This window comes from Mytilus edulis, chromosome 1 (assembly GCF_963676685.1).
Source record: "Mytilus edulis chromosome 1, xbMytEdul2.2, whole genome shotgun sequence".
Taxonomy (NCBI): domain Eukaryota; kingdom Metazoa; phylum Mollusca; class Bivalvia; order Mytilida; family Mytilidae; genus Mytilus; species Mytilus edulis.
In genome coordinates, this window is record NC_092344.1 from 103,937,514 (window position 1) to 103,948,854 (window position 11,341).

At 32.0% G+C, this 11,341-nt stretch overlaps 1 protein-coding gene across 1 annotated transcript; it reads left to right on the forward strand.

Moving 5' to 3' along the window:
* The first annotated feature begins 1,477 nt into the window (after positions 1 to 1,477).
* On the forward strand, positions 1,478 to 8,149 carry LOC139516715 (uncharacterized protein MCAP_0864-like). Its single transcript, XM_071306977.1, has 3 exons — positions 1,478 to 2,051; positions 3,973 to 4,079; positions 7,172 to 8,149. The coding sequence occupies exons 1-3, from the start codon at positions 1,766 to 1,768 to the stop codon at positions 8,021 to 8,023; spliced, it is 1,245 nt and encodes a 414-aa protein (XP_071163078.1). The 5' UTR covers positions 1,478 to 1,765; the 3' UTR covers positions 8,024 to 8,149.
* The last annotated feature ends 3,192 nt before the right edge of the window (positions 8,150 to 11,341 follow it).

Sequence of the window (11,341 nt, forward strand, 5' to 3'; positions counted from 1 at the left end):
TTCGGCCAATTAAATTAGACGTTACAAGTTGTTTGTTTGTGAAACGCCAGAATGTTATCAATGAATTATCAAACGCTAAACTTGACTGTATTTCAATGTAAATGCTTTAAATATAATTTATAAACATGAATAAAAGAAATAGAATTCGAAAGTCATAGCATTGAATTACGATGACTATAATGGAATTTTGAATTACGATGATTATAACGGACTATATGAAAACCTCAAATAATCAAAATACCGATAGCAGTACACCGGAATGCCCTCAAGGTCATCCGCTGTAAAAAAACAAAATTGCACATTGTCATATTTTTCTCTGACTGCTTGTCGCGTCTTTAAGTAGACAAAAAAATTATTCAACTGAGTATTTAAGCTTAGGAACACGTGATTTATTTGTTATAAATTGGCTTCGAACTAGATTTCAGTAAACCTGCAAGTACTCGTAGATCGGTACAATTTGTCTTCTGTCTTTTTTGATAGTTTTTTCGGGTGCTTAATATCCGTTTTTGCGAATCTAGCCCTTTCAAACTTATTTCAACAATATGTTTTTGTTTTTTGTATTCCTCATAAACATCTTTAACCACTTTATATTCTGTATATGTCTGTCAAAAGCCAGGAATTACCTTGTAGTCCTGTTGGCGTTCGTTGTCATCTGTTATAAGTATTTTTCGTTTTACAAATTAATCAGACATATTTTTTTTTGCTGCTAGTTGTGGTAAATTTTGTTAACATTGGTTTGTGATAGGCTGACTACAAACGGAATCGATTTTGATCATTGTTGAAGGCCGTTTGATTTCCTATAGTTCGGTCTTTATATGAATACTTGACTCGATGGTAACCATACCTCATCATCTCATTTTCAAATTTAATGTTTTCTACCTAGAAAACAAGTATAGGTGTAAGACTTTCTTACCCGTTTACTAAAGAGCAGCTGTGAAGGGTAACGTTAATAAAAATGAAATGATTGTATTGTTGTGCAATTGTTTTTCGAATTATTTGACAGCTATGTATCTGTGCATAAAATAATCAGTGGCGGATCCAGGGGGGGGGTTCCGGGGGTGCGCACCCCCCCCCCCCCTTTATTTTTGCCGATCAATGCATTTGTATCGGGACATATGTTTTGCACCCCCCCTTTGCCCTGGGTGCCCTGGGTTAGCACCCCCCCTTTCGAAAATTCCTGCATCCGCCCCTGAAATAATGAATAGATAATGCATCCAGCGGAAAGTTCTTTGTATAAAATGCCAGACATTTCACTTCATGCACATGGATCGTGTAATTGGAAGTTAACTAATAAGTTCCTTAAAACGGCAAACTTATGTAATTACATGTATAGTTCAACGGATGATTCACACTTTTAAGATTTTAAGTACAGTTAAATGGATATAGAGTCGTATTCAATTCTTTTTAATAGATAAGTCTGATATGATTGTTCGATATCAGGGTTAAGTGACATTGTGAAGCGAAGTGTAAGTCAATACATGCACCCCATATATTTGTTTTTTCTTTGTGGAAAATTATCGCTTCGTTTAATTTTCATTCAATTGGCATATGACTGGGTATACAAAGTCGGTAGTTTGAAATTCATTATAAGCCAGAAGTTAAAAATTATTGAGGTTTTGTCAATTTAAAGATATCGATTATTTATTATCATTTGGAAATTTTTAGGTAATTACATGTGATTCAATTTTATAAGTTGCACAAGTATGTATATGTTCTTTGAATGACTTCCGAATGTGCCAAAGTGATTTTGAAATTGTAATTCAAAATGGAGTGGAATCGAAAAATAGAGGACAAACTTACAGAAAATTGGCAATGGATGATGAAGACAGTCATGTTAAAAGAAATCGTACATGTTTTGATAGAAGACAAAGTTATATCTCTGGATTTCTGGATGAATCTGAAGGAGAAGCAAATTTCTGAGCAGGATAGGAATGCGAATTTTTTCTTCGAAGTTTCCAAATTCACAAAGGATAGATATAGAATGTTTGTTGAAGCATTGAGAAAGGGAGGCCACAGTCATTTGGCTGATATGTTGGAAATAAAACAACAAGGTATTACGAATAAATTTACTGAATAATGTTTATTATATCTTAATTTTAACATATTCGCATCTTCCAACTTTTCCTAAAATTTATATCAAGTCTTTATTTTTTATTTCGAATAAGCAGGTACGTGCTCAACAGGTAAACTTTCCTGTGTGATCTTGTATTGAATAAGTAATAAACACCAGTTAAAGATTTTGTAATGCCACCGAGTCAATGCAAGACAATCGTTATTTAGCATAAGGCACAGCAATATTAAATGAATGGGGTATACATGAAGTACGAAAAACAATATAGAAGATATGAGGATTATAAGTTAATACTGCAGACACACGTTTCGTCGACATGTATACACAATGTGGGTCCCGAATAAAAGCAAACGGAAAGCCAAAGGAATATTGTAAACTAAATATATACAAAAGAAACCCACAGAAACAGAATTCGCTTCGAACTGAAGCTGAAGCTGAATCTTAAAAATCTTTGATTACCTTTTTTTTTACGAATGCGTACCTACTTTATCCTATCGCCGGCGTCGTCAACATTAATGTACTGGCTGTAGTTAAGGTTTTTTTTATAGACATCAATAAAGATTTCAAATTTTCATGGAATTTTACGAAACTTGGACGGAAGCTTATGTATACATGTTCAAGAGAGCATCCAGTTCTAGCAACCTTTGAATAATAAGTGATCATACGTTGTTTTGCACAGCCATTCTTGCGTTAATTAGCCATCACTTTGTAAAACATTTATTTTATAAAATTTTATGAAATTTTGACACTAATGGCATGTAGAGCTAAGATTTTGGAAGTTAACATAACCTATTTACACAGACAGCATGCGCATTAATAATAAAAGGAGTAGGTCCGGTAAGACCCCTTTTTGGCCCCAAAATATAACAGTTTTACAAAATTGTTAAAATGTAAACTTTCAGTTATTTATTGGACAGTTGAATGCTTCTGCCACATAAATATGGGCTGCTTCTGACTATACAATGCACATATATCGGGTTGTAGCGCCATTAAGTCATGCTAAATTACTGAATCTTCAAAATTCTACCATTTTAGTTAAATTTTAGACGGTTTCCGTGTAAAACGAAAGTGGCCGCATTCGTGTTCATCCTTAATATTGAAATGTAAGTTGTATTTTATGATAATACATAACATATATAAAGGTTGTGGATGAACACGGATGCGGCCACTTTCATTTTTGACAAAAACCATCTGTAAAGTGACATTTTTCAGCATATTTTGTAGATTTTTCATATTTGAGCTGGAATCGGATCGTTTTTAATGACCAAATCAGTTAAAATCTTTCACATAAACTAATTGAATCAAGTAAAATAGACACTTAAGTGTTTAAAAAGTGGTCAAAATCTTTCGTCAGATGAAACTGAAATTTGAGGCCAAAATGAGTCCTTACCGGACCTTCTCCTTTGTCATATCTTCAAATTATCTAAAATCAACAGAATGATATAAATAAAATTAAAGTGACACTGTGCACCACTGTGATAGACACTTGAATATTTTCAGTGTAAAATCTCCATATGTATCTTCTTTTTTATTATTATTTTCTGGGGGGGGGTTACTCCTCTATTTGTTTTTGCTTTCGTTATTGCTTTAATACATTTTGAGCTAACACAATTAATAAGAATACTTTTTTATGTGTATGTGACACAGGCACTTGTTTCAAAAAAAAATCCTACATACGTTAATATGATAAAAAGGTATATAGAAAAAAAATCTGAGACAAGTTCCTGTGGCATGTGATGAAACATATTGATTTTGTAATTTTGTATTTCAATTGCTTTGAACCTTATGAAAACTCTTCTTTTTATACAAAGTATATAAGTATGAATTTCTTTATATGTTAACTATTTAAGGAATATGTTTCGGTCTTTTTGTACTTAAAACGTATTTGCATCTATTTGTAGATTTAAAAGTCATCAAGACACCAACAGCCTTGGGTCCTAAAAATGAGAGAATTAAAAAGGAAAATATACCAAAGAACAGTAAAAGTAAAAGTCCTCCAGAACCTATAGTAAGTCTAATGTTACTGTCGTGGTTAACCAGTTTCTATCTATTCATACATTTGTCTTCCATTTACGTCAAACGAAATTTAAATACATATGATTGTGATTCAACCAAGGTATGGAGGGATTATAGATTTTAATATGAGGTGTGATTTATAATTAGATTTTTGTCACCATAAGCATTTTTAGATATCCTATCAACTTCCTCGATACAATCAGTTTAAGCACTTTAAATTGATCTTTTAGCACTGTATTTGAACAATTTTTCTTTGTTTCCTTTGTAAAGCGAATCTATATCTTAAAAGTGTTAATTATTCAAAATTCATGTTTTGTTTTAGGTAATTCATCATTTATTTAGAGATAATGTGATTCTTAAATATTACATAAAAAAATGAATACCACTGTGCTGTTCCATCGGCGTGTACTCTTCATCGCAACACATTCATTTATACTTGGACTGCTAATCACAAAACTCAACGCCTTGAAACATTTGAAGTTCACTATTTTCCAAAATGATAACCCTAATAATGTCTACAATAGCAGTGAAGATACTGTACTTCAAGACTTCTTTACACCAGCTCTTGGAAAAGAATGCAGCATTACTGCTCATTAGAAGGCTATAGTCTGTTATCGACATTATTTGACGGCATCTCAAATTGAATCATCCATAGATCTATATATATGATCCACCAATTCGTGACAAGTATTTATAGAGAAGTTTGGAGTTTACTTTCTTTAGTTTCTTGTTATGTCACCCGATCGACAATGTCGGGTGACATATTGCTTTTCCTCTGTTTCTTTTTCTGTATTATTATTATTATTATTATACTTCCACCTAATTTTGTCCGCCAGCTTTCTCAGAGCCAAAAGTACCAATCCGAATGGTGGTGCACTATAACAAGGAACCCTGACTCCCCAGAGTCTGTGAAACTTTGGAACTAAAAAATGGCTGCCATCACCATGGAAACGGAAAAATGGTGAAAAAATATAATTTTGGAGTTCCTTGAATTGTTTGAGAATGCTTAACCTTAAAATCTTTAGATTTTAATACAGTGTAGGTGCCCACTATATACTGCTTTGGGATGATTTTGGCAATCATTGGAACTGCTATGTTGCCATGGATACTACACCAAAAATTTCAAAAATATGAAAATGCTCCAAATTTTTTGAAATTCTAGCATAACGATGAGCAACTTTGGTAGATGTGGAATTTGGCGTTGGAATTTCCAAAATGTCTGCCGTTTCCATGGAAACAATGCAAAAAGGTCAAAATGCTCCAAAAACTTCAGGGTTTGGTGAATAACTTTGGTATGCTTTAACTTAAAATCATCAAATTTTTATACAATATAGTTGTCCACTATATACAGGTTTAGAATGATTATGACAATCATTGGAACTACTCTGTTACCATGGATACAGGATCAAATATTTCAAAAATTTCAAAATGCTGCAAAATTGATGAAACTGGATGAGACTTTTGACTTTGGAATTTCCAAAATTGCCACCGTTGCCATGGAAACTGCAAAAAAGTCAAAATTCTCAAAATGCTTTGAACTTAATAAAACTTGATATTATTGTTAACTGACAAGTAATAATGAGGCTTTTGACTTCGAAATTTTCAAAATGGCTGCCGTTGCCATGGAAACGGCAGAAATGTGAAATACTTTAAAATGCTCAAAATATACTGAAAATTTACAGAAAGATGAATAGCCATGCATATTTGTGCATTTACTGTTAAACAAGTTTGAAATGGCTGCCGCTTAGTGGCAATAGGGGGTAGGGTGACATCCGCTATTGCTTGCAATGGCAATTCTAGTTCTCATATTACATTTTGTTTCGACGGTTATTAGTATTCAGTTTTGGTCACACTATCTCGACAATTAAATTGGTGTAACTTTCATTTTCTCCCATTTATTTGTATTGTAGTCCTATCATGTAATGTTGTCATTTTAATGTTATATTTAACATGGTCATTAAAGTTGGAGGTTTGGCATGCCTTAAAACCAGGTTCAACCAACCATTTTTTCTTCTTCATAAAATGTCTTGTACCAAGTCAGGAAAATTGCCATTGTTATATTATAGTTCCTTTCTGTACATGCGTTACATTTTGACGTTGTGTTTCGGTTGTGTACAGTAGTTCTCTAATATTTGATGCATTTCCCTCAGTTTTAGTTTGTTACCCGGATTTGGTTTTTTTTCTCAATCGATTTATGAATTTCGAACAGCGGCATAAGTAGAGTACTGTTGCCTTTATTCATTACCTTTTTAACGTTTCTATTAATTTCAATAATATCTAAAAATGTTTTTCAATAATATCTAAATGTTTTTCAATAATATCTAAATGTTATTCAATCAAACCAATTTTGATAAGATATTACAATTTGCAAGATGTTGATTGTCAATATAGCATATGTAACCTTTTTTCTGAGAAAAAAAGTTTTAAATGAGTTTTGATTTTATTTTTAGAAATGCTCCTCCAGTATAATTTTCTATCAATAATAATAATTTTATTAATTGTCATTATACATTTACAATGTTTGTGGCAATACAAACTTAAACAAACAATAAACAACAAAATAAATGAAAATGCAGTTTTAGCCATCTGTAGAAATTTAATATAATACACGAAGTCGTGATACTGTGGATTTTAGTATAGATTCAAGGACATAGAAATACATTGCTGCTAAAATAAATATATCAGAATCTTTATTTATTTATTTTATTTGTTGTTTATTGTACAATAGTGTAAGTGTTGGCTTGGTCATGAATTGTTGTATTAATGCATATACATATTTATTTCTGTCTGTACTTTTCATTTATTATAAATATAAAAGTGCACATACATACTTACTTAAAGAGGTTATGTGTATAGTTTTATTATTTGATGAACATAGCTTTAAGCATCTTATGCCAAGATAAGGTTGTCTCTCTGTTAAAGCATAACGTTTATTTATTTCATCAAAGAGCATTGCTAAACCAATACACCAACCAGGTCAAGAACTATGCGTCAATCTTATAGCGCTCCACAAGTATGTGTTTCCCCATTTATCCAAGTTCCTTGACATAATTATTTTGTATGAACATTTCTGTTTTATTTTAGTCTAAACAAGACCGTACACCAAGTGAAATAAAGCGAGAGAACTCCGAACTTAGGAACCAACTGACCACCATCTCCTCTCATGTTGGACACCTTCATACAGTAACTCAAAACATAGCAGGATCACTGGTATCACAAAGCAAGACTTTTGTGGCAGAAAAGGAATCTTTTGTTCAAAGGATTCAAAATATAGAAGAGCATGAAAAATACCTGGAGCTGCAAGATACAAATCTAAAGCAGGAAATGGTTATAAAACATTTACGATCTGAAATCGTGGATCTAAAAATTGATCTAAATCATCAAATTAACCAGCTTGAAATAAAACTGAAGGATGCTAACGTGAAGAGGGAACTTAAACAGCAAGAAACCGAAAATTTGCTCAGTAAGATTACAGGGATAAAAACACAAATGCAAAGTCTGACGAAAGATTTAGATCTAGAGAGAGAAGAGAAAATAAAACTGAAAACCGAATCGACAAAACTACGAAAGCAGAATAGTGACCTTCAAGAAAAGATAAGGCAACAAACTTCAAAAGTAGTATCGTTGGAAAATGATATGCTGCAAGTAAAGTCAGAGAAAGAATCGTCAAAATCTGAATTTAAAATTCTTGAGAAAAAAATGTCAGAAACCGAGAAAATGTTAAAAGATAAGAAACAGAAGAATTGTGAATTGTCACGTGATATAATTGATGCAAAGTCTAAAGCTGAAGAATTTGAACAGGAAAACAAAAAACTAGAGAACAAAGTAAGCAGTTTTGAAAAAGAGATTGTAGACTTGAAGGCTAAACTTCACAAACTAGAAGCAGATAAACTACGAGCTAGAATGAAAAGTAGCGTTGTCCCGACATGGCGTTAAAACAAGTGTTTTCTTTTTTGTTTTCGTTTTAGTTGTCTTTGACAGTTTGCTGCCGCAAAAATATACATCTATATTTGTTTTATTGTTCATGTTATAAGTATTAAACTAATTGTTGTTGTTTTTCAATTGGATTCATTGGAATAATGTTATTGACCCACTTTTCTAAATTTGAATCTCAATATAGGTATGTTACAGGGCCAGTATTTGACATCAATGGCTACGGGTGAGAGGCGCTGGAAAATTTGGTCAACGATGCATGTGAGAGCGACAGAAACTGTAAAGCTCACTATTACGAGATTGCCTGGTTGTCTATTCAAATCAGAAATTGTTCTTAAAAAGTTTATATTGGTCAGATTTACTGGGTGGAATTTCGAAACACCGGCTGTTGTTTTGCACAAATTTGTCTACAATGTTTGTTGTTTTATAAAGTAGAGAAAGTGAGTCTACTGTGACAACGTCTGTTCATGTTTTCAAGAGTTTGAAGTTTTAGTTCGTTCATTAGTCACTCTATATTACCTTCCTATTTGCCCGTAATATTCCCCCAATATGAAACGCACGGCCGGCTCTAGACGCTTTCTAAAGCAATAACATCCTAGAAATAGAGGTCTTCTAACAGTAACCGGATAAGCCCTATATATGGTTGTTTCCTGTTATCCTTTAGACAGTGACTGAGGCTTCATCGCAAGAAGCCTAGAGGGGTGTAAGCTTTCTTCACGGTGTTAGCAACTTTTTTGTATATAACACCGAGTTATGGATTGTGTTGTACCTGTTGGAGGCTGTGGTTGTTTAGTTTGTAGAAACTAGATAACTGTTGTTGACGCTCATCGCGTAACGTTTTTTATAAATTGTTAGTCAATGCGAATTAAATCAAATTAGTAACACAAATTACCTATAAAACTAAATATTATTTCGATCACTTAAAAGATTATGAAAAATATTATTTCTGTTGAAGTGTAGACAACTTTGGGAGAATTAATTGGAAAAAATATTTTGGTAAAATTCTCTGTCTTCAAATCTACGTTTGAAAGATATCTTGGTGTAACGAAACAGCTATCGTCTTGTACTCTTCTTATCTCTCTTAATATCATCCTTAAACATATAAAACCTGCATGTAAAGCACGTGTAAAGATATTATTTTAGGGATGAAATTTTCATCTATACAAATATAAAGTAAGCCTTAGAAGTTTTAGTTAATTTAAAAATCACCAAAAGAGTCCCATAAATCATGCCACAGAAAATCAGGCGACATCATTGTCTACGGAAAAAAGACGAAAAAATAATCACAAAACATTACGCTAAAAAAAATGAGCAATACACACCTCCATAAGTCTAAAAGTTATTGAATCCATCGTAGAACAGCGAAATATATAACGACTGAATTATTCGGGTTATACAATTCAGAACACGAACTGAGAGATATTTATTTTACAAATATATAGGGCTTCTGGAATGTTGTTAAACTGGAGATTTCACTTTTTGGTATTAATGTCTGTTCTAGGTTGTCATAAAGAGTTTGTTTTTAACCGACTTGTCCTGTGTATCACTTTATTTGTAAGTTTAGATATGAAGAAAACCTAGCTGCATTTGGGTTATCCTTTATTTCAACTTTATTGAGAATTATTGATGAAATCAACAAAGTCAGCAAACTTTGGAGTATTCTTTGAAATGCTAAAATCTGAATCTATATATATGTATATTCTATTTTTTATCAGATGGTGCATAGTTTCCTTAATCCTTATCCAGAAATCCTTGTATGAAATATAGCCCCCTTGCTTTCCCATCTATAATGCACACAAACAAAAATCCATACGCATAACACTTCAATTTCCGCAAGAATTGGAGCACTGTTGTGGCGCGTATACGTACAACTTACTAACATCTACAAGTACAGCGCGTCTTGGGTGGACGTTTCAGTTCACTTTAAAACATTAAGTACAGGTCCATGTAAGAATCAGGCAAACAGTGATAAGTCCATGTTGGCAAATTGATCAAATTTCATATTCTAGATATGGATTTACCTTATTAGAACTTAAATATGAAATTCTTTAAAAAAAAAAAAAAAATTTGTGATAAAAATATTCATTTTCAAATTTCCCCTTGATGGCCCCTAAAAATGAGCAAGGAAAACTACAAAAAGGCACGTTTTTAAAGTAATTTATCTTGCTTTAATAATATATATTTTGTTGCTAGTATATACTTTATATAGAGTTCATATGTATAGTGATATGAAAACAGATTGAAAATTGATTTCAAATATTTTCTTCCATAGCAACCGTAACCATGGAAATGTGATCAAAATGAATTTTAGAAAAATGCAAATTTCATCTAATTTCATTTTATTTTTTTAAGAAACAGCAACAGTATACACACTTTTTTTTTATATATTCCCTTTTAGTAGAAGCCCTATAGAATAAATCGAAATAAAAAAAAGTTCGGAAATATTTCGCTGTTGTAGGTGGCAGCACCATCAAAATTGTTAATTTTTCAGGTTTTTTTTTTTTTTTTATTATTTATGATTTTTACGCCCCATGTTGATCAAATTTAGGTGAAATATTCATTTATGTCATGCAAATTTCTCTACATATGTAAAATAGTAAAATAATTCTCAAAAAGTGTATTGAAATTTTGCATCATTTCAAGAATTATGAGTAAATACTTAAGGGAGCTGGCTTCTCAGTTTCAAAGTAATTAACTTTTCAAAACACTAGCATATATTGATAGGGGATTAATAAAGGAATCAAAAGAGCAAAAAAAAATATATAGGTCACCGTGCTTGTTTTCGAGATATTAGCCATTGAAATTTTGGCGGGAAAATGTTCTCTCTTGACTTTTCATAGCTTTATCATTGACAAGTTTAGGTCTTCAAAAACTATTAAAAAGTAATTAAAATTGTATAAGACTTTAACAGACAGCTTACCATTATACATGTAAAAGAATTATAAAAAGAAAAATGGGGGTCACCGGGCAAATTTTGTTAATGCGTTCAAATGGATAAATCCAGAGGATTCCGAAAATCTGACCAAAATTCCAAAACATGACAAGCGAGCTTCCTTAACTTAATGTGTCCTCTATTTAAAAAAAAGAAGGTTAACAGATATTTTATTTAAGTAAATAATCTAAACTATAAGATATTAATCAAACCCCAGTTGATTTAAAGAAGATACCCAAAATTTAGTTTCTTTTATCTTGATTTAGCTACTTTTACAGTAGATTCGTGACATACTTGATTCGTTTCGGCTACTTTAAATATCGATAAAATTAAAAGATTTGAGCTTCGTACTGTATTGAAGATCCATTGGTGACCTTCGGCTGTTTTCT